Source organism: Strix aluco, chromosome 3, assembly GCF_031877795.1.
Source record: "Strix aluco isolate bStrAlu1 chromosome 3, bStrAlu1.hap1, whole genome shotgun sequence".
NCBI lineage: Eukaryota > Metazoa > Chordata > Aves > Strigiformes > Strigidae > Strix > Strix aluco.
This window is the reverse complement of record NC_133933.1, coordinates 10,537,930-10,564,885: the sequence shown is the minus strand read 5'-3', so window position 1 is coordinate 10,564,885 and position 26,956 is coordinate 10,537,930. Positions and strand designations below refer to the sequence as shown.

The 26,956-nt window shown below is 50.6% G+C and overlaps 2 protein-coding genes across 8 annotated transcripts in view; both read left to right on the top strand.

Moving 5' to 3' along the window:
• Positions 1 to 18,213, top strand: part of EHBP1 (EH domain binding protein 1) — a 227,345-nt gene extending 209,132 nt beyond the window's left edge. For all 7 annotated transcript variants that reach the window (XM_074817315.1, XM_074817312.1, XM_074817311.1 and 4 more), the window contains 4 exons: positions 9,126 to 9,225; positions 10,371 to 10,444; positions 16,886 to 17,000; positions 17,191 to 18,213. In XM_074817315.1, the coding sequence (XP_074673416.1) occupies positions 9,126 to 9,225; positions 10,371 to 10,444; positions 16,886 to 17,000; positions 17,191 to 17,281 (380 nt within the window). In that variant the 3' untranslated portion in view covers positions 17,282 to 18,213. The remainder of the gene's footprint in view (positions 1 to 9,125; positions 9,226 to 10,370; positions 10,445 to 16,885; positions 17,001 to 17,190) is intronic.
• A 3,819-nt stretch (positions 18,214 to 22,032) lies between these two features.
• On the top strand, positions 22,033 to 24,892 carry OTX1 (orthodenticle homeobox 1). Its single transcript, XM_074820586.1, has 3 exons — positions 22,033 to 22,689; positions 23,282 to 23,433; positions 24,134 to 24,892. The coding sequence occupies exons 1-3, from the start codon at positions 22,593 to 22,595 to the stop codon at positions 24,890 to 24,892; spliced, it is 1,008 nt and encodes a 335-aa protein (XP_074676687.1). The 5' UTR covers positions 22,033 to 22,592.
• Positions 24,893 to 26,956: the final 2,064 nt, after the last annotated feature.

Sequence of the window (26,956 nt, the reverse complement as noted above, 5' to 3'; positions counted from 1 at the left end):
CTTGGTTTTCTCCCGTTTACTACCAAAAACACCTTTTCTGTCAAAACTGGAAACTATGGGGCCTCAGGACACCTCAACCTAGCTGAACTTGCTCAGTTAGCCATGGGAAGCTTTGAATCCCAGAAGGTACAAACCTGCCAACTCCCACTAAGAGTGGGCATCTTTATTAGCACTGATACAAGGTCACGTTCATTGCCAACCATCATCTCACTTCAGGCAGTTGCTTGGGCTAAATTCAGCCCTGTCTGTTAAAGAAATAATTTTATACTGTCCACTGCCCCTTCCCAGCTCCAGAATATGTTCTGAAGGAAGTAAGGCGACATTTGGTAATATGCTAGGATAATATGCTGCCTAGTAGAACACAATCCAACGACTTTAAGGTTAACTGGCCTCTCACTTCAGAATCTTACCCAGCCATCACTTGCCAAGCAAACAGGCAACTGATCTAAGGAGTAGTTATGAGCCATAGAGAAATTACTATCACTCATAACAAAGCATCCAACTCTACTTGCAAGTGAAATAGTTCATCTGCCAGACCATCATCCCCTTCTTGGTGTATTGCCAAGCGTGAATTACCTTTTTTTCTGTAGCTTCAAAGGTTTGAGTGTATTGGTTAATGGCACATGTTTCCTGTGCTGCAAGCAAAGGTCTGATGTATGCTTTTCCCAAGCCCGTGCTTCTTCTGAAGTTGTGCTACATGAGAAAACTTGGGTACAAAGAATACCAGAGGGTGATAAAGGACAAGTGTTGTTTCTGCTCAGTGCTGGGATCCCTGCAGGCACTGTCCTCAAGGCAAGAAGCATCACTTTCTTACAGGGGTTCTCTCCAGATGTTTCAGTTGAGTCTCACCTGTCTGAATTTTGGGCCACAAACAATGTGTTTTCTTGGTCTGGATTGATGGTGCCACATTTAAAATATATTCGTAATGTTTGTCAAGCCCAGGCAATCTGTTTCTGTTGATTTTCTGTTATTTTCTAGTGGCTGCTGTGTTGACTCATCGTGTAGAGAAAATCAGCAAACTTTCAGGAAATTCATCTTTTGTGGAAGTTTTAGTCCTGTGATAATTTTAGGTTGCTAAGACTGCAGGCCACACATGTTTGTCTTCCTGTGAGTCAGTCCCGCTCCAGGTAGAATAAATCCTGGCACATGCTGAGATGTGATCAGAACCCTGACCTCTGTTTACAGAGCTCTCAAAATTTTAAATAGCCTCTCTGATTTATTATGTTTCGGAAACCAAAGAAATTACAAGTTTCCTGCTTGATATTAAGCTAATTTAATGTGTGCTTGTGATAAAGGCATTCTCTTAGTGGCGGCTTCGTTTCGTTAGGGTTACAGTACTTTTGGGGGTTGAAATAGTCAGACAATGCACTGCAATGCCTGGCAGATTTTTGGCAGTCGTTACATACCTTTATGAGACTCCATTGTGTGGACATCAATGTCTCCTTCAAAACTGCTCTCAGACAACGAGTTAGTGGTCATGAATTTGCCTTTCTAATGTTCCTTAGGCATTTTCCCATCCAGTTCAGACTCGGAAAGTTGTGCTAGGGCTTCATCTGCTAGCCAGCTCTTCTGCAGTGTCATCTAAACAACAGTCCCATCCTGTTTATCTCTTGGTGGTTATTCTTGCTCATTTTCAGTGATTTTTAATAACTGAGGAGGTCCTCATTCAGTGAAAGGAAGAAGTATCCTGGAAGAAAGCTGGGTATGGTAATCTGAAATGGGAGGCTTTTAAAGCTCAAGGTGGAGCAGCCCGTCCATTCATGCTGTGGAGTGCCTACTGCAGGCTCCATTTTGACACTGAGAACTTTGAGGAATTATTTTAGCCAAAATTCTGGGCTTTTCCACCAAAGGTGGTCCCCTGAAAGCAAAGGAGAGTGATTTTTTCAGAAAATAGGTCTCTCTTGGGATGCCTCAGTTTCACTCACTGAAGAATTGTGGATCACTAGTCATTTAAAAATCTTCACTGGAGCTTTCACTTGTGTCGGACACATTTTGCGGTAGGTCTCATGTAACTTCATTACAAAGAGTATCTTTTGTGCATATAGGCTTTTCTGCTTAAGTATTTGTTAAATTCAGTAACTCACATTAAAAACAAGAGTTTGTCTGTGTATGAGCTGTTCACAGTGAGCAGGATGAGAAGACTATTAAAATCAGTGGGAAGTTCGCCATTGACTTTGAAAGGTTCAAGACCTTATCAGCCTTTGTTAGCGACTTGAGGTTGGTCAGCTAAAATAGCCGGCATTGTTTCTCATCCCTTCCCCTGTTTCCTTTCAGTCAAGCTGTAATTGCCATAGCGGATCAGCCCCATGGACTGGTCCAGAACACTGTCCCATAGAGGGACAGGTAAGGGTTGAACCCAGGGAGGAGCAAGAAACTCTGTAGAGGCTAGTTAGAGGCTAACCTGGCCCCAGGGAACATTTAATTTAACCTCTAAAAATCAAAGGCTAGCTCATGTCCTAAAGTAGGAGGATCCAATTCCTACCTCCCATGTTTTTTTGTTTGCTTGAATATTTATTGCTCCAGCTTTGCCTTTCCATATTCAACATTCAACCAGGTCTTAATTCTTGCTGAGCTCTTAGTTTCAACATTGCCTCGTAGCAATGAGTTCGACTGGCAAATGATGAGGCTTTGAGGAAAGATTGTTATTTTTATCGGTTTTAAACACACCACCTTCAATTTCAGTGAATTTCCCCAGGTTCTTAAGAGACAAGATGAGACACATCCTAGAACTATTCTTTATTTGCTACTCATGTTCTCCTTCAGGTAAACAAGCCAATCTGTCCGCTCGCTCCTAATACAGAAACTCGTAAAAACTCATCCCCCTGATTGGGTGAATGCAAGGGGTTTTTTTCAGCAGGCAAATAAAGCCGGCGGAGTACGTTTTCAAAAGACCTTCCCGTTAAATCTGTGGAATTTGCTGGTGTTTGGATGGCTCCCGGTGGTCATCTAGCTTCTGTCAACTAACAAATAACCCAGAAAGAGGAGCAGAGCAAAGTTGGCCAGTTTTTGTCATTATTTGCCCCGCTCTAGTTCACATGCGCTGGCATTCTCCTGCTGGCCTCTTCACCCAAGTGTGTTGAGTGAAGAAAGCTTCTTCTATTCTATTTTAAAACTGTGTGTAAACATCAGCAAATGGGTAAAGAATGGGCTCTGTCTTAAGTAGGTTGTTTTTCATGTAGTTCTGTTGAGGTAAATGGGGAGACATGGGGAGGTTTCTGTGTTTAACCATGACACCATGGCACGCACACTATACACAGTGCAAATAAAATTTAAAAACAATTACTGCTTAAGACGGCATGCAAAGTGATTTCTGTAAACCTGTTATTTCTTGCCAGATTGAATGGGCTGGTTTGGGATGCTGATAGAAACCCTTTATTATTTATCTTCCACAGGTTGTAATTCATTTTTGCACAACAGCTAAATACATTTACATTTAAGGATTTTTTAAAAAATATTAATCTATTGGCTTATCTTGACAGATTTACAACACTATAAAGTGTAGAGGAGTTACTGTGTTCATCCATTTACACTGTAAACTAATCTTGTCCCTGCATGTTGCGGCCTTTTCTTCCTTTTAAGTGGTATTCACAGTGTTCCGTAGCACTTTCTTCTCTGTTTTCTTAGCAATGTACAGGTTTACTGTGTTAATCCATATTGGGTTTATCTAATGACTGGCTTGCCCAAATGGCTTAAAAATAATGGGTCTAATGGCACATGTACGTACTGATAGCTGGCTGAACATAAGGGATGGGTTTACAAGTATTTTTAGCAGGAAAGGAACAAAACATAGAAATTGTTTTTTCAAATTGATTCAGAAGAGACATTTGTCAAGATGCTTCTTATTTAAATATTTAACAAATAATTAGCTTACAAAGTGAATAAAAATCCATTTGTAAACCCTAAAGAATGTGAAGGAAAATGTATTTTTAAAAGCCTGCCTGGAACCTGTACAATGTTAAAATAAGCTAGTCACTTACATTGTTCTCAAAAATGGTAACATAGAAGCATGCTTGTAATTCTTGAGCATTGTAGGTGAAAATTGGCTCAAGCTTGTTTTGAATAACAGTCAGGAAAAATATATTTGAATATGTGTGATGAACCACAGGAGAAAAGAAAGGGGTTTTGGGTAGGATTTGGGGGTTTTTTTTGCTATCATTAAAATTCTGGCTATCATTTTGGCTATCATTAAAATTTGTCCCAGTAAGGGACAAAATCACCAAACTTTATGCTGCAGCCTTGATTGAATCCTGCGCAGGAGCTATTACAGTGCAGAATCGCAACTCAGAAGTCAGTAGGAGTTTCTTGTATCTGAGGGCAGAATTTAGTGTCTTGTGCTATTCCAGGCTTGGTGTTGGGCTCGTTCCTAATCACTGAGGAGGGTTCTGGTAGATGTCAAGTGAAGAGAAGAATAGAGTACGCATCCTTCAGCACTCAAGCCAGACAATGAAATTCGAAAATGGCACTGAGAGTTGATGTGAGAGAATTCCCCTGCATTCCTAGAGGAAGAATAAAACAAGAATCTATTGATTAAAAAAAAAAAAAAAAAAAAAAAAAGGAAAAGGAAAAAAAAAAGCAGAAAGGAAGAGGGGGAAAAAAGAAAATAAATTAGAGAAACCCTGCCAGAATCCTTCTCAGGACCTATCTAATAATAAAGTCTGACATTAAAAGCTGTATTGTCTTTTTACATAAAGGCGCGTGTACTTACTGTTTCGTCTTAGTTTCTGGTTCTGCATTTTTCAAATCTCTTACCGAGCATTTTGCATGCATATGATGTTTGCAGTAGCACTACGTGCTCTTATTTGAAGACTGTTTTCAGAAGTCATTATTGAACTATAGGATAAAAAGGTATAAGCATAATTACGTGTTAAAGAGAATAAATATGTTCTGCTAGATAGTTAACCAGGTGAGGTTAAACAAGATAAGATGAATTCTGGTCTTTTTAGAAAACTGACAGTCTTCATTTTAAGCTACAATGTAAAGTGCTTTATCCTGAGATTAGGTATTGTGGCAGAAGCTAAAACTGCCTTTTTCCCCTAACCGTGCCAGAATACAACCTCCTTTTCTTTTTGCGCTAACAAGACTGCTTTACCACCACAGCCCACTCTAAGTAATTAAATCAATCCTTTGTACTTACCGTATTCTCCTCTAGTGACGGTACTAGATCTGATTATATGCTTCATGCATATTCAAAGTACGGCACTGACAGCTCTTTAATGAGCTCTTACTTAATCAGTACGAACAATGTTCATCTTGTTCTTTTTTTCCTCATACATTAGAGCTAGGAACAGTTGGGGAAAAAATGAAACATCCAGCATTCATTTGAAAAATATATTGTACTTTGAAAAGTGTCTAAGCTGGGGAAGTTGCATTCTGCCCTTTAAAAGTCTGATGGACAAATTGGATTACTAGTATTGGATTAAATAACAAATGGTTAGAGGAGAAATGAGAAAAGCTCGCTGTGATCACAGGCTTTAATATTTTTTGTTACTTATAAAGCTGAAGGGGTCTTTAACCAGTTATTAAAGTCAGGATTAATTTGTAATGGTCCAACTTACTAGCTTTAAAAGGGTTTTGTTGTTGTTGTTGTTGTTTTTTTATCAAAAACAATAGTGTAATGCATGTATTATGGAAAAAAATTTAAGTTTAAGATCTGTGGGCTATTTATAGATTTTCATCATCTTGTACTGACTCAGATAAGGGGTTTGCATGCGTGGGATCGATTTGTTCTCAAACATGTTTTTCGCTTCATTTAAATAATCTCTACAGTTTTTTTTTTCCCCGAGAACAGCACAGATATTTTCCCAATTTTAATTTTCAAGCATTTGCAGCAAGTCAATTAAATACTTGTTTTACACTTGGAAAGTGGAAATAAAAACAACCCCAGCAGCAGCAGGGTTTTACAGAGTGAAACTGTGTTGAAGAAAGGCTTTTTCTAAATTTTTTATTTAGGAATTGTAAATGTAAATTTAGCTTGCAATATCACTGCAGTAACAACACTCAGTTTTTCTTTGTTGAAAGTGTTTCGTGTGCATCCTTCCACCAAGGGGGGGGGGGGGGGGGGGGGGGGGGAAGTACTGTGCTAATGGCACTGTATTTGCTGAAAAGAGTTATTTAAATTTTTTATATATGGCAGTTCATCTTTATATTGCCTGTATGGGAAGAATCTGTTTCAGCTTCATGCGCAAGAATTTAAAAGCTGACGGTCAACAAATAAAATATCAGCATCAACTGCTATTAATATTGCACACATGTGTCATTTCACTGATCAAAAAGGCCTTTGCCAGGGTACAATTGGCCTTTTTCCAAATTGCAAGCTTTTTCTCAGCTTTTTCTTTTTTACTCTTTCTTCTTTTGTTGCTGCCCGGGGATTTGTGCCTATCGCAGCCGATATCACATGACCGGTGTCAGGGCATCACATGGGTCCAAAGCGAATACAAAAACAGATTAAAAATTCTGTAAAAACAATCAAGACTTTGTTAACTCACTTTTAAACCAGCCTATTCTATGGATATTGCACGTGCTTTGGTGTCAGTGTGGAAATATCAAAATAGGCACCTGTTCAGATCTGACTTGACAGCTCCAAACTTTACCTAGATCTTTTCTTGTTACATGTTGCAACTAACTTTATTTAGGAGGATTGCATTAATAGAAAGAAGTTTGTATCTTAAATTTATATTGCTACCCTGAGATCGCATGGCATGAAATTCAAGTTCAAATCTGCCATTGAGTCAAACTCCTTTGAAACATTCTGTCTCTCATTCCTTTTTCAAGGCTTGCAAAATGAAATGCAGCAAGAGCTTGCATTTATAATGGTACCTTTTAGCCAGAGAACCCAGACCACCCCAAAGCCAACAAATTGTCATAAATTGATTAAAATGTTACTATAGCTGCATATGTCTGGTCGTGAGAACTTTTTTTCACCAGCAGTGTGACAATCTCATGCGTCACAGAATAGACTGATCATTTTGCAAGGATAAAAAAAGCAATCTATACCCTTTTTCTTTCCCTCTCCCCCAAATAAATTTCAGCTACTTGGTGCATTTCAATGAAAGGTTGTTAATATTGTTTATCATCTACTTGTAAAAGCAGACCCTGTTAGATGGACCAGTATAGCAATACCTTTGATCTGTAACTTAACAGCAAAGTATACATGTAACTTTTAATCCTCTTTGGGGAAGTGCTGAACTGATGAATATTATTGTAAATGCCATGGTGTAATATTTTCTGCACAAATCTGGAAGTTGGAGGTCTTGGGGGAGAGTGTTTCTACGTGACAAATTTCTTCCTTCATCACTGCATCGTCCAGGAGCTGGACCCTGCTGCTTCTGCTTGGAAAAGGGCTACAGGGCCATTCCCACTTCAGGATGCTCTGCCTTTCCCATCTCACCGCTGGAAAATCATGTACCCTAAAAGCACCCTTCCAGGAACAGTTTCATCAACCAGGAACTTCCCAGAGTGATAAGTGGATATGAGGGGATGTCTCACATCAGACAGAGCACGCCAAATGGCATAACTTCTTCATACTGTGTGGGTCCACCAGCTCCACCCCAAGCTGACCCACTTCCCTGTTCATCTCCTTTTCCTTCCTTGTGTGGATGCACCAAGCCCACAGGCCATGGTGGGGGGAATCAAACAGTTTGGAGAAGGCCAGCGACCTTCCCTTGCATGCAGCAGGGTCATAGCCGGGTGAGGAGGTGGTTCTCCATGCAGATCTGGGCTTGCACACTACCGTGGCGTTGGGGTGTGAATGTGCGCATGGCAGGCACGTACGTGCAAGCATTTCAAACGCTTCCATCCAGAAATTGAAAGCTTTCTTTAAGAGCAAAACAATATTTTTTCTGGTGTCTTTCCAGCTTCTGGTGCTGGAAATTGCTTCTCTGCAACTAGGGATCCTATGGTTTAAGTTAATAAGATAGCTTCCCTGAGTGTACAGCACCTTGCATCAGAGATTTCAAAACCATTTACAAACATCAAAGAATTAACTTTTAGCACCCTTGCAAGATCGGTATGGGTGATTATCCCCATATTACACACAAGATCAGAGATGTGCCCACAGTCTCCCAGTGAAGCAGTGTCGAAGCTGGGAGAAGTAGTCGGAAGACCCAACTCATGCTCTTTTGCCAGGATTCCAGGTTTCTTCACAGATTAATTTTAACCATAAGAAATGTGTGAATTTCATAATTCAATGAGGACCATATAGTCTTTGCTCCTCAAAGCAAGAGGAAAGAGCTGAGAATGGCAAGTCACCCCAGAGGTGCAGTCTCCACAAAGGACTTTGATGAGGTTTCTCTCAGCCCATGAGCTCAGAGACAGTGGAATTTGGCTGAATGACCCAGCTATGTGGAAAGGACAGTCAGAAGCCTTCTGGACGCAAATCCGCCTTTCTCCCATGTGGCCTGATGGTCTCTGTGAGACCTAGAGTCTCACAGAGTCTAGTGGAGCATCCTGATCCTGATCCTGCCTGGGAGGCAGTGATGGCCATGGGCTGGGGGGAAGGGGTGCTAGTCCATGCATACACACATGGGGACCCTTAGGCACCTGGACCCCACAATGATTTGAATTTGTGCAGCTCTTCCCAGCTTGTGGTCAGAAAGAGTGGCCATAAGCACAAAGAAGCTGAGCAGGTGCCTGCACCTTGGCCAGGTGTTCAGGATTGCCATCTCCTCTGCAGCTACGCGGCCCCCCACCACGTCATCCTGACTGCACTGGGTTTGCATGGGTGGAGTGGATCTTGCCCACAAGGCTTGGTTTTGTGTTTGGAAGCCCATAATGGTCAGGCATCTTTTAGCAGCAAGGTTTTTTTCATTGGGAATGCCGCAACAATATAGTTCTTTCAAGAGGCTTTAGAAGATAGAGTACTTTTAAACAGGTGTTTATTTAGATCAGGGTATTGGCGTGATAAAGAACATTAAAATGTGTGCTGAAGAATGGCTGCTTTCAAAGATTTATTTATGGCGCAAGCAGGACTGGGTGGCAGGACTTGTGGTCATACGTTTTTTTTATCATTTGAGAGTACACCTTGTAATGCTCAATGATATTGGAGGCCGATACTCCAAAACCTGAAATGAAATGTGTAGCTCAATCTGTGAAACGCCACATAAGTAATGAAATTCTTTTGATTGCAGGAAGAAACACAGAAGAAGAAGAAGCTATGATGCAAGAATGGTTCATGCTGGTTAATAAGAAGAATGCCTTAATAAGGCGAATGAACCAGCTTTCTCTTCTGTAAGTATGGATGGACACATGTATTTACAAAAGGATGATTTACTGGAATATTTATCCATCAGATAGATGCAAAACTTTTTTGCTCTCTTCCCATTAGACTTCAGAAATATTCCCTCAAAAGTGAGTAGCATGGATGCTTAGTGGAACACTTGTTTTTCTCATATTTCAGACTTGAAAATGAGAAGCGTGCAATGACACAAGATTATCCAGAGCTGTGAAAAAAAATAATTAAAGAAATATTAAGCACAGTTACATTTTCAAAGTCCCAAGAGTAGAATAAAATTCTATTTTTAAAATGCGCAAACAGATTTGGATTGTGCCTCAGATGTGACAGGTGAAGACTATTCAGAGAGAGAGCAAAATTTGAGTCGCTACCTGCTTTGTAGGAATCCTCAATCCATCGCTCGTTCAGCAGCACCGGACTGCTGAAAGGATCTTAGTGAATCAGTCACAGTGCGATGATACCACCGATACAGCAAAGCAAGGACAAATAAACTTTTTTTGCTAGCACGGGCGAGGAAGAGAGAAGATGCTGCTCGTTTTGAGAGGCGTTCTGCCCTCAGTGCTTCTTTTCCAGCTTCTTTCGGTTTGATTATATTTCCTTCAGTAATGCCACCTAGTGTAGATGCCTGCATACTTCCCTGGGAAGAGCCTGTGCTCACGAATTTCCTACCGTGTCTGAACTTGACAGAAGATTCTACGTTCAAAATATTAAGCTTTCTAATCCCGTGTCTAATTTTCATTATTCATTAGGGCAGAATGTATATAGGATAATACTTCCAGTGTCATATTATCTTTGTGAATAGGCTGATGCTGGAATTTCTTCATTGGATCCGGGGGAATGTTTTATACTTAGGACATTCCACAACAGCTGCTCCAAGAATGAATATGAAATAATTGCGTCCTGTAGCACAATAGAGTTAAACTGACAGAATTAAACCTGACATTATAGAAAATGAAAAGGCCCTGTTACTGAATGTGCCACCTGAGCAATGTTTTAAGTTTGTGTATCATTTGTTTGGAGTAGCTTAAAGTTAAAGAGAAAAGTCAGTTACGAGTCCTAAAATCAATGTAAGTTAAAGGTTCTTTTAAGTGTTTAATGATTTAGTAATTAACATATTGATGAACTTTTGCAACTTGCCTAGGGAAAAAGAACATGACCTAGAAAGGCGCTACGAACTGCTGAACCGGGAGCTAAGAGCAATGCTTGCTATCGAAGGTAAGAGCAACGCTGGGTACTGAGGGAAGGAAAATGCTTGCTGCCAAAGGTGGCTACCTGAAAGTACCAAACATGGAGGCTTTTCTGAAGCCGGGTTAAGAATTACTGCTGATATTTACATCATTTCAGGTGACAGCACATGCTAAATACGCTGGGTCCACAATCCCATTCTTAAGTTTTATTTGGGGGGGGGGGGATGGGGTGGGGAAGTCCAAGATAAGGGACAAAGAAATATAGTCTCCTTGGAATAAACTTTGCAAACAAAGTGAGGAGGAGATAAAGAATATTTGTCCAGGGTTTATTATTTTTTGTGGCAGTCATACTCTCGTGGCTCTCCTGCGGCATTGTGCTGCTTTTGGTGCTGCAGAAAATGGAAGGGGTGACCCACAAAGGAGTCTTCCTTCCCTGTAATGTTCCTGATCTGTTTTACAACAGTAGCTCGCTCAGAAAAAGTCTCATCGGTTTTGGTGGTAAAACAGTACATTTGCCAAGTAAATATTTTATCGCAAGCAACACCAGGATTAGTGCGATCCTTTGCACAGATTTTCTCCCTTCTCTGCAACTCTCCCGAGTTCAGTCACCTTACCTGAATGAAAACTCATGGGAAGATTGACACATGGGATAAATGAAACAATTGCATCCTTTCCATAGGGCTTTCGAGTGAATTGTACAATAATCCTGGGGATGATTCATAATAAAAAATAAATATCCAGATAGCTTAAACCATTGCTTGCATTATTTTCTTATTTAAATATCTTAAGTGTTTTCTAATGCTGCACCGCTTATACCTCTCAGTCACAAATGCTGTCTTATAGTTCAAAGATGTTTGCTTAAAAGTTAATCCTTTGGGCTCTGTAAAATGGACCTTTTGTCTAATCAATGCAAATTGATTTTGCTATTCTATATTGACCTCTCAACCCTTTGACTGTCCATGGTAATTTCTTTCTTCACCTGATAAGGTACCTGATCCATAATAAATCAATTCTAATTAGTTTGGAGACTTCACTGGGAGCATAAGTTTGTAGGAAAAAAGCAGCAGGTTTCAGGTAGCTTTTTCATATCTCTCCATCTGTGGTTATATTTTTTGCATAAGACTGCATTCGCTGTATTCTTGGATAAACTTGACTCATAAATGTATACATTGCTTTCTGCGGAGACACTCCAGATTAATTGGGACTCATACGAATGAAATATTTAAAACATAAAATACTCTAAAACCAGAGAAGAGATAAGAGATACTGGATTTAAATGCAAAATTTCAGTGTTTAATTGCCTCTGGTATGTTTTACTGTCTTGGAACATCCTAGCAGAAGCCTCTGAATGTCTGTCAGCCTATGTCATTCACACACTGAGTTGAACAAAAATCTGTCCTTTTTTAATTTCTTTTTCTAAGTTCAGAGAGGGATGTCAAAATCCAGGAAAGCCCTCTTTGTTTTTTCCTCTTTTTTTTTGTGCTACTGGTGATATGGTAAACAGGGGCTTAGGGAGAAAACATAAGTGCTGGAGAATTTTGGTTATTTTGGTTTTTTTATTTATACAACAAAGTCTGCATTTAGCATTTTAACCCTCAATAAGATTATTAGTCTGCTAGAACTTTTAGCAGCTGCTTTTACCTAAAAAACATATTAAAGGAGAAACTCTCCCAAGAAAATGCCTGTCAAAACTCAAAATACACTTTTGTGACACCTCGCTTCTCAATGTGTGCATCTGCACTGTATCACTCTGTGTTCGACGTACGCTGGGGTGCAAAGATGCACTTTTTGGGAAGTACTGGTAAAACCACACCACTTATGATTTCCCCAAAGAAGCATGGGCTGCCCCAAGAGCCTGGCGCTGTCTGCTTCCGAGGCCATTTAGCCGATTGCTAATGAGCGCTTGGGCTCCGTGAAAGAGTTGAAAAGGCAGATCTCTCTTTTACCGGCACCAGTTCCAAACCTGAGATATATGGGCAGGAAAAAAAAAAATATATATATGTAACAGGATGGGACCAGTTTGTTTGTCTAAAAGAAAGGCAGAATGCACTAACCCAAACTGGAACTTAAAAAAAAAAAAAAAAAGAAGTCTTTGAAAGGTGATAATTAATGTTTTGGTAAATTGCTCTAACTCTTCCACGCGTGACTGTGCTGTTTAAAAATCTATCAACCAATTTACTTAGCTAGTTGATGACAGGAAGAAAAAAAAAAAAAAAAAGAGAGCGCCAAAAGAGAGAGCCTTGCAAAAGGTAGCAGCCTGCTGATCACAGATAAAGGCGGTTTATTGGCGGTCGGCCTGCCCGGCCTGCGCAGGCAGCGTGTGGGCAGCGCTGGCGTCTGGAGGTGCTGACCGTTATAATGTTCAGTGATGTGGAGACACTGTCCTCTTAGCCAACCGCTAAAATGGAGGCATACGCAGCTGAATAGCCTTTTGGAGTGTTACGGCACTTCACGTGGAATACATGAATGACCGAGGGTGGTAAAAAAAGGCATACTTCCCCCCCTCCCCGTTTAGCCGTGGAGATAAGAAAGAGAGAGTTAACGCGCTGCCTTCTTCCAGCTAGAAAGTGTTCCTCTCTTTCCACTGCCGAGACTGCTCCGACCGAGAAGGGCCTGAAATCCCTGCCTAATAGGCCAAAGAAAATATAGGTTACTGGGTTTGTTTTAACCTGCGCATATGGGAAGGCATTTTGGCTGTCTCTCTGGGAGCCGGCAGGCTCGTGTAAACAAGGTGCTGCGTTTCAGAGCCTGATTTTTGCCACGGTCGAGTGGTGGGATGCCTTACTTTCAGCTACCTTTCCTCTCGCTCCTTTCTTTTTTTTTCAGTTGAGATTTAATGCCTCCTTAGAAAAGATAAGTTCATTTTTGCACACCTTGGGGTGGTGTGTTCATTTTCTGCCCAAGAAATGGATCTTCTTTCGGATTTTGTACATCTTGATTTATTCTTGGCTTATAGTTTGAAGTGGGTGCTCTTCTAAAAGGATTTATGCATAGGTTCACTATTTTTGTAGTTATGGTTTATATGATAAGCTTTTTATATTTAAAATCAATATGTAATCCTGTGGAGGAGCTTATCCTCTAAAACCCCATTTGTAAATCTATTTTAGCTTTGTTACACCGCGCAGCCACAGTATTCCATAGATTGATTAGGTTCAGCAGCAGAATCCTATCAAATGGCCTGCTCTGATGATGATGCAAACTCTTTCAGGATTGCTAGTTGACTGGAACTAAAGATAAGACCTGACTGCAATCCCCCAATGTGCTCTTTACAAAAATAGTGTTAATTTTCATCAAAGTGCCGGGCTTATTTATTATAGTGGTGAGGTTGAAGGTTTTACTCTGAGAACTTTCGACCATTTCTATTACAGCATTTCTATGGGAACCAGCCGCCTGTTTGCTCAAAGTAATTATCAGTTTAAGCAGTGGGGGGAAAAAAAAGACAATATGAAGTCAATGAAGATGAATAATTGAAAACATTTCGACTTTAACATGAATTTAGCAAACTCTGTCATTTTAAACTGCCCGTCGCGAACGGTGGCACGGGGGCTTTAGCTTTCAACACTTTTAGCTCATATACAGCCTCAGAGCTTAATCCTATTTTTGTCCAGAGTGTAGCTTTTATAACAGTATTATTCTGAAATCTTCAAATTAATCACAGCCCATATTGTAGCTTCCCAGAATGGCAGTCAGCCTGGGTAACTATATGTGACAGGTGTTATAGGTAATCCTGGCTTAAAAGGCACAACAGGTAGGAATCAAACTTGAACACAGTTGCTTTTTTAAACATAGGGATGCTTCCCGAAACTGCTGTCTGGCAGTATCTTGTTGGATAAAACAAAATTGCAGTGTAATCACATATAAAATGATATTTAAATACTTTTTGCTGGTTCCTCTTTTAACCAATTGCTACTTGACTGTATTTAGTGGGGGGGAAGTCAGACTCCTTTTCTAGGAAACAAAGTAAAAATGCAAGGGAGTATTTCTGCCAGCAAGTTTTCCTGTAGCGTATTTCAAACACTAATAATAAGCAAATACAGAAACAAACAAAAAAAAAAAACACACCCTGGTTTTGTTCCATGAAGCCCTAATATGACATTATTTACCCAACAGGGCTACAAGATGGGGCACCAAAAACCATCGCTCTTACAAAAGAACTTAACAGAGAAAAATTGTAGTGAAGGACTGAGTGAAACCTGTGCTGAAATATTTTTGCCGTTTCAAAAGCTAAAATTGCTGCTGAAACTGGAGAACTAGGGGGTGAAGGGAAAAAAAAAAAAAAAAAAAGAAAAGGGCTTTAAAAGTGAGAGCTTTTCAACTAAGTGAAAACCGTCAAAATTGCAAAATAATTAAATCTAGTCCAGGTAGAGACGGGGTTTCTCGGGTTCCTTTTCATCTAGAGCTTCGTGTGCCCAGATGTGCCGGGCAGCCCGAGTCTCAGCACAGTTATCAGCAGAAGTGGGGGGAAAGTTAACCTGAAAGTTGGGGGCCATGTCTCGGGGGAGCAAACACCCGTGAAATTCTCTGCAGTGTCTCCCTCCTCCTTTTCTGCCCGGCTCACCGCTGCTGCCCTTTGCAAGACTTTGTCACGCTGAGATTGCGTTGCGCATGCAGAGGCTTTATTTGTGGGGGTAAAACCCTCTGGTTTGGGGAAGCTCTGACTTGCGGAGGTGCAGAGCGGTGAGTTTTAAATGGGTCGAACTGAAGGAGCCTTCCCCAAAAGGAGCAAAAGGGCAAGCAGCGACGGAAATTGAGAGAATCGCCTTGAGAATTAGCACCTAAAAGGCTGCTCCCCAAATTAAAGCAGCTTTGTTGCCGGAGAAATGGTTTAGATTACCAGTAATTTTGGCTGGTAGCTTCAGTTTTAATCTGTGTACACCTGGAAAATTATTTCCTTAGCAACGGTGGAGGGAAAGCAACACATTTAAAAAAGAAAAAAGAGGAAGAAAAAAAAAGGGAAAAAGGAAAAGAAAAAGGAGGAAAAGAAGAAGAGGGAGAAAAAGAAGGAGATAAAGAAAAACTCCTGGGAAGTCTCGGCAGGGCCCTGGCAGGCCGATGCTCCGGGACGGGCTCGCGTGCTGCTGCGCCGAATCCCTCCCGGCTTTGCGAGGCACGGCCGTGCACCTTCGCTCTCCCAAGTGTGCCTGCACACGCGTGTCGGCGTGGGTTTTCCCTGCGTGCCCATGGACCCGTACCTCACTCGTGGGCCCGTGTGCCCAGCCAGAAGGCGAGGGTGCGGTAAAAGCGGTTACACAGTCCTGCCTTTCTGCCGCTTTTCCCACCTTTATTGCATGATGATGCATCTAATTTTTAATTTGTAAATACAAGGCTGAATTCCCTCTAGCACCACTTGCTTTCATAAAGCTTCTGAGCAGTTTGCTGTCTTGAATAAATTTGGCTTTGGAGGGGGGTCAGGGGGATTTGAACCACCGCATTCTTGCGGGGTTTGTGAAGATTCACATGGTAACGGGCGGTGAGCATTGTTCGGGTTATCTGAATAAGCACCAGCCATGTGAGTTTGAACATGATCGCCCAGGGCAATGGAGAGCGCGGGGAGAAAGCCAAAACGGCTGCACCCTCTCTCCCCTCCGCCTTGGGGAAGGACGAGGAGGAGGTGGAGGAGGAGGACACCGCCGGGCCGGTGGCGATGGCTTCTCCCGGTGGTGGTGGCTTTTTTTTTTTTTTTTTTTGGAGCCGGTGTCCTCTTTCCCTCCCGCTCCTCATTTGTCCTGCTATCTCCCTCATCATCTACTGCTCCCGCTTTTCATTGTTTACCTTCTTAATGAGGGAGGCGGGGCAGGCTGGGCCTTGACTGGCAGCCACCAGCCCTCACGGTCTGGCCCGGGAGAGCCGGGGGGCTGCGGGGCGGCCCCGGGGGGCTGCGGGGCCGGGCCGGGGCCGGGCAAAGCCCTTTCGGGAAAAGCGAGGCGGCTTTTGGAAAAAGCTGCCCGCGCCGGGGGTGAAGGGGGGCCCCGCGATATTCTGTAGCAAGTGTATTTTTACTTCAAAGGGGAAAATGCTAATGAACTGATACCTGCTTTTTAAAGTTACTGTGAAGCATATGGTGCCCAGTGTGAGATTCCTCCAGCTGCTGAGAGCGAGCGGGGAATTAGCAAAGAAGAGCCGGGTTGCAGGGAAACGGGCTTTCCTCCGAGGAGGGGGAACTTGGCAATGTCGGTAGCCGTCCAGGAAACACAGACGTGAAAAAAAAAATATTTAAAAAAATAAAAAAATCATTTTAAAAAACGACCCCAAAGTCGCTGCTGAGCTCCCCCCAGGCCAGGTGGGCAGGGAGGCGAAACGCCGACGGGCTGCGTGCGCTTGTCCCCGCGGTAGCTCCGCGGGCCGGGCCGGGCTGTACCGGGCCGGGGTCCCCGCCGCAGCGGCCGCGGGTCCCGGCGCGGCTCTCTGCGCCCCCGCGGTGGCGGCCGCGGTGTCTGAGCGCTGTTTTTGTTTTGGTTCCCTCCCGCAGACTGGCAGAAGACCGAGGCGCAGAAGAGGCGGGAGCAGCTTTTGCTGGACGAACTCGTTATTCTCGTTAACAAACGGGACGCGCTGGTCAGGGACCTGGACGCCCAGGAGAAGCAGTGAGTCGGACGAAAGGGGAGGAGGGGAGGGGTGCAAGGGAGTCCCCGACGAGTCGCCACGGCCCCCCCGGAAAGTTTGGGCCAAGCCAGCGGGCGGCCCGTGGCCGTGGCGGGAGCTCGGCGCGGCCGCGGAGGTGAGCGCACATCCCGCGCAGCCCCTCACCGTGCCTCCCACCGCCTCTTTCCGCAGGGCCGAGGAAGAGGACGAGCATTTGGAGAGGACCCTCGAGCAAAACAAAGGCAAGATGGCCAAGAAGGAAGAGAAATGCGTCCTCCAGTGAGCGGCCTTCCCGCAGCGGTGGCGAAATCGCAGCGCGGCTCTGTCTTACGTTTTTAAAATGCCGACATGAGACTGGAAAGAAAAACAAAAAAATGTTTTGAAAAAAAAATTTTAAACTTTTTTCCATTTTCTTAGGCCAGATCTAGGCTGCGCCGGGCCCCGCTCTGTTGTTTTTTGGTTTCCATTCAAGCGAACTCGCGTTGTACCGTGGTTTCCTTGTGGGCTCAGCTCTCCTGCCGAAAGGGTTTGAAATGAAATCGCCGAGACCCCGGGTGTGCGGGCGATGCCGGAGGTGTGTGGAGGGAGCAGAAGAAATAAAGTCTGTCCTGGTTTCTGTAGCTGGAGGAGGGCTGAGTTTTGAAATAAATACGTTTTTGTCGTAATAGGATTAGAGAGGGGGATATAGGAAAAAAAAATCATTGGGAATGGTTTCATCTAGTCCTGCCATATGTAATACTTAATAAGCTACCTACATTTTATAGTTAGGTCAGATCCACCCCAGTTATTATTAAAAATGTGCTGTATTTACCAGTGGTTTATTTCAGCAGTTTTACATTATCCCCGGGAATAGAGCTGAGCTGCTCCGGTTTACTCGGGGGGTTTCTCCCCCGGAGTTAGCGCAAAGCCCGGGGTGCGGCTGCGAGCGGGACAGAGCCCGGCCCGACCTGGGGCTGAGCCCGGCCTGCGGCTGAGCCCGGCCCGGCGATTCGCACCCGCGTCCCCCCGCGGGCCCGGGCCGCGCCGCCGCTCCGCGTTATTTATTGCGCCCGGGCCACGTCCCCCCTCCCCCCCCCCCCCCCCCCCGCCCCGTCCGTGTGTCCCACGCGTGTCCCGCGCTCGCATCGTCCCTTCGTGGAGCTCGTCTCGTTTATTTATTACAATATCGAGTCATATATAAGATTTTCAATAAAAGCCGAATCTTTCTTACCGTAACTGCCGCTTTCCTCTTTACCTGGGACACTCCCTCCCCCTCTCCCCGCCCGCGCCCCGCGGAGGGGGCCCGGGGCCGGGAAGGGCCCGACCCCGGGGAGGGCTGCGGGGTTCCGCCGCCCCGGGCCGCCTCGGCCGCCGCCGCTTCTCCATCGCAACGAAACCCACCAGCGGGAAAAGTTTTTCGTTTGTTTTTAATAAAATGCGAATCGGGGAGGGGGAGGTAAAACTTTTCCCTGCGGGGCGATGCCGCCCGCCGGCCGGCGCGGGAGATGCGCGGCCAAACGCTGCGGCAGCGGCCGCGTAAGGAGCGCTCCCGCGGGGAGCTGAGCGGGCGGCGGGGTCGGAGGGAGCCCAAAGCCCGCGGGGACACGACTGCCGTCCCGGGTGGGACCCTCCCCATCGCCGGCGGCTCGGGATGCGACTGCCACCCGCTCCCCGCCGCGCCCTCCCGCTCCCACCGAAAAAAAAAAATCCCCCGTGGAGGAGGGAAGCGCCCGGCCCCGTGTGAGCGGCCGCCGGTGCCCGCGGGCTGTGCTGGCCTGGGACCGGGGGTCGGGGGCTGCCCCGGTGCCCGCCGGTGGGGTGGCCCCGGGCGAAGTTGGGGAGGATGCGCGGGAGCGCAGGGGCGGCAGGCAGCTGGATCCTCCGTGCCCCCCTGCCCCCTCCCAAAAATGCAGGGGCTGGGGGCGGGGGGGGAGACACGCTCCGAGGTCTCCGCGGCCGCGGAGGGCAGCGGAAGCTCGGGCGGGGAGGGGGCGGCAAAGCTCGCTGCGCTGCCTGTCCGGCCGGGCACCGCCGAAGCCCGGAGCTGCCCCTTGGGGGGGCGTGGGGGGACGGCGGGCGCGCATTCCCCCCCCGGGGGTCCGGTGCTTGTCTCTCTTTTAATGCGAAAAAAAAGTAACTCAGGCCCCGGGTTGCGTGAAAAACAATTGTTTCCCCCCCCAGGTCGGGAACTGGCCGCAAGAGCCGCCCCCCCCTTCCCCCGTGGCCGTCCCCAGCTGCACCCCCTGCCCCTGCCCTTCCCCGCCGCCGGGGCCGGGGGCCGCACAGCCCGGCCCCCCCCAAACCCCCCGGCCGGCCGCCGAGCTTACCTGGGCGCAGCGGGGAGGGCGGAGGCTCCGTCCGGCGGAGGGGGGGGGGGGGGGGTGAGGGGGGGTCGAGCTGAGCCGAGACCGTCACCTCGGGGGGCGGCGGAGCCCCGCGCCCGCCCTGCCCGCAGCCCCCGGCCGAGCCTGCGGGGAGGCGCCCGCAATTGGGGACTGGGCAACCGCGGTGGCTGCGGGGGTCACAGATACCCCTCGGTGTCGGGGGGGGGGAGCAGCCCCGGGGGGGCGGCTGCTGCTGCCCGCCAGGACCGGGGCTGCCCCCGGCGGGGAGAAGTGATGGGAAGGCGACGGGGGGCGGGGGAGCGCGGCCCAGCCCGGGAACTGCCCCGGCGGGACCGGGGCAAAACGGGAGGTGGGGGGCTGCTGGAAGGGGGGGGAACTGCCCCCCCAAACCCTTCCTCCTCCCTCCTCCTCCTCCTTTTGCTTTTTTGTGAATGGGCTGCGGCGCCTTTGTTGCGGGGAGAAGCGCCCGTGTCGCTGACTTCTGGGGGCGAGCGGAGGAGCTTGTAAACCTCCTTTTCTCTCCCCAACTCGGCCCGTCAGCTCCCTCCCGCCCGGGTCAGACGGTTCGCTCCTCGCCCGGGAAAAAGATGGGGAAAGAAGGAGAAAAAAAAATATAATAAAATGTGGGGAGAAAGGCCAAGCGCGTTTCGGTCGGGGCCGGCGGGCAGCGCCTTTGAACATTAGCTCGCTTTCAGCTCCAGCTGCAATTAGGGGAGAGTTGTTTTGGGGAGACCAACAAAAGCCGCGCACCGGAGCCCTCGGTAGAGGTCCGCGGCCGCTCCGCTGCCTGCGCGGCTGCAGAGCCCCTCTCCGCGTCCCTGCGCGCCGCTCCGCTTTCGCCGCCGCGGCGGACAACGAGTCAGGCTGCGCGGAGCGGTGCGGAGCGGCGCGGAGCGGGGCGGTGGGTGCCGTTCCCCCCCACCGCCCCCGGGCCACCCCCGCCCGCTCGCCCCCCGCGGTGCGGAGCAGGACACGCGGGGAAAGGTGCGGCCGCTGCTTTTTCATTATTATTTTAAAGCACAAAGTTTGGGCGAGCCTCCAGCCCCCGGGGGGGGGGCCGGGACCCCGCTCCCCCCAGCTCCCCTCCGTTCCCCTCCGCTCCCCACACCGCCTCCCCCTCCAGGAGCGCCCTCCGCGCCGGCGCAGGCGGCGGCCGAAACTTTTCCGCGGTTCCCTCGGCCGGCGGCGGCGCGGAGCGGCGCAGGGCGGGGGGGCTGTGCCCGGGGGAGGGGGCAGAGCTGCGCGGGCGCGGAGCGGCTCCCCCAGCACAACTTCTCTAACGATTCACACCCCTTCCATCCCCTCCGCGGAGATTCCGCGGAGCCCTGCGCGCCCACCCCCTCCACCCCCCTCGCTCCGCCGGCCAGCTCTGCGCGCCGCCGGGGCCGGGCGCGGCGGCGGGTGCGCGGGTGAGCGCGGAGCGGCGCGGAGCGGCGCGGGGCGGGAGGGGGGGGGGGGGGGCGCGGAGGGAGCGGGCGCCCTGCGCTGCCATTGCCCGGGCGGCTGTCAGTCAGGCGGGGAGCGGCCGGGGATTGGCGCCGGGCTGGTTACGCAGATGCTTTGCGCGCACATACAAGGGTAGGGCCGGGGGTAGGTGATCAATCCTCATCAGGGCCGCGGCTCCATCGCCCCGACAGCGCGGGCCGCCGCCAAGGTAACGCGGGGCTCCCCGACAAGTTGGGGGTGCGCGGCTCGGCCTCGGACAACCCCCCCCCCCCCCCCCCCCCCCCTCGGCCCCCCTCCCCAGCCCGCCTCTCACCTGCCTGACCCCCCCCCCCCTTCCCCCGCCTCGCCCGCCCCCTCCCTCCGCGCCCCCCGCCCGCTCCGCCCTGCGCGCAGCCCCCTCCGCCGCGGTCGCTCCGCAGGTGGCCGCGCAGGTGAGGCGGCGGGGTGGGGGGCGGGCGGCGGGCACCGCGCTCCCCGACGGAGCGGGCGGCGGCGGCGGGACGGAGCGGGCCCGCGGCACCGACCCCCACGGTGCGTGTGTGTGTGTGTGTGCGGGGGGGGGCACAGCCGGGCCGGGGCTGCCCCGCGATTTTCTTCTTTCTCTCTTCTTTCCCCCCCCCCCCCCCTTTATTTCCCCCTTTTCCCACCCTCTCGCCGCCCGGGACGGTCCCGCTCCGCCGCGCTTACCGGCAAAGTTATGCAACGCCGGGTGCGGGGTCACGGCGCTGCCGCCCGGCCCCGGCCTGCCGGGGGGTGTCCCTCACCCCCACCCAAAACCTGCCACCCCCTCGGGCCGGGGCGTCCGCGATGCCCCCGGGGCGGGGGGGGGAGTGTGTGGGAGTGTGTCCCGGCCTCGGCAGCGGGGGCCGCCCCCGGGGCTCGGCGGGGCCGCCCGGGCTCTCTCCGCCCCTTCCTCCCCTCCGCGTTTATCTGCTGCTTTTTGCCACCGGCCGCCGGGTCCCGTGTGTCCCCCCCGGCCCCGCCGGAGCCCCCCCAGCCCCGGGACGGGCCCCGCCGCCGGCCCGGCCCCGCCGCCCGCTCGGGTGCCTGCGCTCTCCCTTTTCCTTTTTCCCGTTTTAACTCTTATCCATTTCTAATTAAAACGTCCCCGTCTGCTCGCTTTTAAATTAATTATACTTCCCTCCTCTGGTACCTCCTTTTGATTCCTAATCCAATTATCTTTTTAAATAATTGCTTTATCTCTCCCCATCGCCGGGCACTGTTGCCTCTCGGCACTTGCACGCAACTCGCCTTCGTTTAAAATAAAATAATAGTCATAATAATAAAATTTACCACCGAAGGCCGCCCGACCGGTGCCCCCGCGCCGGCGTGCGCGTAGCCCCGCGGCCGCGCAGCCCCGGGGCGCCCCTCGGCAGGACTCGGGGCGCCCGGACCCCTAACCCGCCTCTCTCCGCTCTTTCCTCAGACGCTCCGGCCTCGCCTCTGCGCGGGGAAGAAATCCGCCTTTTTGTTTCCCGATCCTCGTTGTCGTTTTAATTTTTTTTTCCTTCTTTTTTTTCTTTTTTTTTTTTTTTTATTGTCTCCCTTTGCCTGCGATCGCTTGAGGACCTCGCGGAGGTGACGGCGGGACGGAACGAAAAAAACTCCTTTTACGCCGATTTTGTGCTCCGTTTTTTAATTGTTGTTGGCTTTTAATTTTTTTGCCTCTCGTTTGGGGTTTTTTCAGGGGTTCTTTTTGTTGGGGCTTGCTTTTTTTTTTTTTCCTTTTCCCCCCTCCCCACCCCACACATTTTTTTTTTTTTCTTCTTTTTTTTTTTTTTTTTTCTCTGCGGGACTTTGGAGGAAACCTGCCCGGCTTTTAGCATGATGTCTTACCTTAAACAGCCCCCTTACGGCATGAACGGGCTGGGGCTGACGGGCCCTGCCATGGACCTGCTGCATCCCTCCGTGGGGTACCCGGGTGAGTGCCCCGCACCGCGGCCCCCTCCCCATCCCTGCCGTTGCCCACCCGCGCCTTGGCGGGTGCCTGCCCGGGAGCAAGTGGAGGGGGGAAAAGCTCCATCCCGGGCGGGTTTGGAGAAGCCCGTGGGGCTGTAGGGTTTGGGGTGGGCTGTGGGGTGGGTGCCCCCCTTTGCCCGCAGCCTAGGGTGGGGGGACAGCACCGGGCCCGGCTGAATTTCCCCCCGTCCCCGGAGCTCCTTCGTTCCTGCGGGGATTTTTAAGGATAAAAAAAGCTTTAAAAACCCCAAGAAGTAGATTTATTTCAACGCAACGAAATCTCTCCGTTGCTCCCGCCGGGGCTGGGCCTGACCCTTGCCCAGCCCGGTGCCGCTCGCTCTGCCCGCGGCAGGACAGGGTCCGGCCCGGAGGGGCAAAGCCCGGCTGCCGTGGGGCCGGGGTGTGTGGGGAGCACCGCCGCTTTTTGGGGTCGGAGCGGGGGATGCCTCTCAGGCCCCTGCCCCGGCTATGCCGGGACTCCTGCCACGCCGGGGCGGGGTGCGGGAGGTGTGCGGGGTACCCGGTGTGACCGGCGTGGCGGTGCTCGCCCCCAGCCACCCCACGGAAACAGCGGCGGGAGCGCACCACCTTCACCCGCTCGCAGCTGGACGTGCTGGAGGCACTCTTCGCCAAGACCCGCTACCCCGACATCTTCATGCGGGAGGAGGTCGCCCTGAAGATCAACCTGCCCGAATCCCGAGTCCAGGTACCGGACCTGCGTGGGGGGGATCCCACGCCGTTGTGGGTGGGGGGGATGTGGGGGCACCCCCCCTTGGCTGGTGCCGCTCGGACCCGGCTCACCCTCCGCACTCATCCCTCTTTCCTTGGGGCTGGGATGCGTGTGGGCTCCCGGCCACTCGTCTGTCCCGCCGTGGGGACATCCAGGCAAAGGGGGGGGCTTTTATTTTTCTTTTTTTATCCTTTTTTTATCCTTTTTTAAAATTCTTTTTATTTTTCTTAATATTTTTCTGTCCCTTCCACCTGCCCCAGGGCGTAGCAGCTACACTGCCCGGGTGCTTCCCAGGGGTGCTCCCTCCGGCGCTGCTCCCCAGATGATGATGCCCAGCAGGGCAGCACCCCACACACGATCCGTGCCCCCAAACAATATTTTGTTACTGCTGCGGACAAGCACAAACTGGGACACCCCAGCTGCTGGACCTGGGCATCCTTGCTTGGGGCGGGATGCGGGGTGGCCTGGGTGACAGGCGGGGCAGGGTTTTTTCGGGGTGTGGGGGTGTGCAGTGCTAATGGCTGGGCGTGGGTGCTGGGAAAACTGGTGCTGGGGTGAGGTTGGCTGGGTGCTCTGGGGGCAAGGAGGGGTGGTGGGGCAAGCCCCCCCCCTGCTCGCCCCACTGCCCCTCCTTGCCCTGCCGCTCATCCCCCTGCACCCCATTTTCTCTCTCCAGGTCTGGTTCAAGAACCGCCGTGCTAAGTGCCGGCAGCAGCAGCAGAGCGGCGGCGGGGCCAAGAGCCGTCCGGCCAAGAAGAAATCCTCACCGGCTCGAGAGAGCTCGGGTTCGGAGAGCAGCGGGCAGTTCACGCCGCCAGCAGCGGCCTCCAGCTCAGCCTCTTCTTCCTCCTCCAGCTCAGCCTCATCGGCCCCGGCGGGTGCCCCGGCATCTCTCAGCACCCCAGCGTCATCCATCTGGAGCCCGGCTTCCATCTCTCCCAGCGCGGCGCCGGCGGGGGTGACGGTGCCCGAGCCGCTGCCGCCAGCCGCCGCGTCCTGCATGCAACGGGCTGGCCCTGCTGCCGCTGCCGCCTCTGCCAGCTACCCCGTGTCCTACGGCCAAGGCGGGGGGTACGGGCAGGGTTACCCCGCACCGCCCTCCTCGTCCTATTTCGGGGGCGTGGATTGCAGCTCCTACCTGGCGCCCATGCACTCCCACCACCATCCCCACCAGCTCAGCCCCATGGGGCCCTCCTCGGTGCCTGGCCACCACCACCACCACCCGCTGAGCCAGAGCTCGGGCCACCACCACCATCATCACCATCACCACCACCACCAGGGTTATGGCGGCACTGGGCTGCCCTTCAACTCCTCCGACTGCCTGGACTACAAGGAGCCCGCCGCTGCCGCCGCCGCCTCCTGGAAGCTCAACTTCAACTCCCCCGACTGCCTCGACTACAAGGACCAGGCGTCCTGGCGCTTCCAGGTCTTGTGAGGGGCTGACCGCCGTCCCCCCAAGCTGCCACGGACCCCCTGCCTGGGGTCTCCCCGCTGCCTCCCGGGCAGGACTCTGGCTCTGGCTCTTCCTCCTCCTTCTCCCCCCTCTTCGTTAGCAGTGGCAATGCCCCGGGGGGGTCCTGCCACCCCCATCTCTACTGACTGATATTTATTTGCTTCCTGCGCCCCTCCAGGGGCTTTATTATAATTATTATTTTTTTAAACACAACAGAAGAGGAGTTTAAAAAAAAAAAAAAAAAGAAAAGCCTAGCGTCTCCCCTGCTGCCCCCTGGGCAGAGGCGCAGGCTGGCTCCTGCCCTGCCAGTGCCCCCCCCAACTTCATGTGGGGACCCTCCCCACCCCCCCCTTGGGCTGCGGGAGCCCCTGGCTCGCTGGTCCTGTACAGCCTCTTGCCGCTGGGAGCGGCGGGAACGATGTAAATACTAGGTCCGTTCCAGTGACCGTGATTATTTTTAGTTGATGCTGTTGGGTTGGCATTTATCTAGAGTCTAACATGGAACAGAACTTCAAAAAAAAAAATTTATTTTAATTTTTGTCCCTAAAAATGAATCTTTCCCTGTCTCACATCCTCCGTCCATCCTCCAGGGTTCCGCGCAAGCTTGGCTGCACCGTCCCAGGGCCGGGGAAGGGGGGGCAGCAGCCCAGGGAGGGTGCCCAGAGGGAGGGAAGGGCTGCCCAGCTGATCCACAACCTGCAGACCAAAAAAAGCAAAACTTTTGGAAAAAATTAAACAAAAAAAATAATAAAAAGGAAAGAAAAAGAAGCAGTTAAAAAAAAAAGTTTTGGTTTATTTTTTGGGGGAGGGGGGTGCAGAGGAAAGCAGCTGTGCATTGGGGTTGGGGGGGGCATGACTTTTTGGGAGTGTGTGTTTTTTTGTTTGGGTTTTTTTTTTTTTTTTTTTAGCCCCTTCAGGTGGTTGGTGCGTTTTCGTGGGTCTGGGCCACCTGCCTCAGCCTGGTGCTTTCCAGCAGCTTTGCCCCATAGCAGGAGAGGGACCATGTACGTGTGAATTTTTTGATGCCGTAACCCCACACTTACCCCTTCAACTGTAAGGCAACCCCGCCCCCTTCTTCCCCCCACCCCAATAAAATCCAAACTAATAAACGCCGTGGTGTCCTGTCCTCCTTCCTCCTCCCTGCCTCCTCATCCCCAGGAAACTTCTCTGCAGGGAATGAGGTGCTGGGAAACACTTCCTGGGGGGTCCCAGCAGGATGGGGGTGTGTGTGTGATGAGTTTGTGAGTGCTCTGGAGGGGGACCTACTGCTGCCTCTGTGGGTGTGGACTGGGGACTGCTTTTATGTTAATTGAAGCTGTTAATTGGTTACTGCTTTATTGCTGCACTGGTCTGCCAGCGGGACCCACAAGATGGGCAAACACTGGCTGAAAGAGCAACCCCTGCCCCAACCCAGTGGAGCAGCCCCACAGACTTGGGACCCACGGGCAGGCCTGGGTGGTGGTGGGTGTGAGGGCTGCTCAGACATACAGCCATGCAGACAGACCTCTGCCCCCCCGGTGCAGGCAGGTGCAGGCAGGGATGCTCGACACCCGTGTTTCCAGCCCTGGCTCCCAGCATTTCCCTCCTCAGCTGCTGCTGGGTGTGATCCAGCCGGGGAAAGGGGCAATGAATTATTTCTCATGACAAGCTCCCCTTTTTTTTTCCCCCAGACCTTCCCCGCAGTTGTTGGAGGCTGCCCACTGGTGCTGGGGCCATTCCCACTCCCATGGGACCCAGGCTGAGGGGACCACTGGGGCCACTGCTACCCTGCTTGAGCTGTTGATGCACCTGGGGGGGGGGGGGGCCATCCCCAAATTCCCATCCTGCTCCCTGTGGTCTTGCAGCAGTGCTCACTGCAGCCAGGAGCTCTAGGGCTGTGCCATGTGTTCCCATCCCTGGTGTCCCCCAGCACTTCTGGGGCAGCAGGGACAATGGAGGGGGGTGGTGAGAGATGTCGAGGCGCTGACGTGCTCCAGGCAGCCACTTTGGAGAGGGTTTGCACCTCTCCACAGCCCCCCCTCAGCATCCCAGTGGGGTGCAAGCGGA

Excerpts from the sequence above, each read along its gene's own strand:
- OTX1 (XM_074820586.1), top strand. The coding sequence starts at position 22,593 with ATGATGTCTTACCTTAAACAGCCCCCTTACGGCATGAACGGGCTGGGG. Across the intron at positions 22,690-23,281 it reads TCCCTCCGTGGGGTACCCGG|CCACCCCACGGAAACAGCGG; the intron begins GTGAGTGCCCCG and ends GCTCGCCCCCAG. Across the intron at positions 23,434-24,133 it reads TGCCCGAATCCCGAGTCCAG|GTCTGGTTCAAGAACCGCCG; the intron begins GTACCGGACCTG and ends TTCTCTCTCCAG.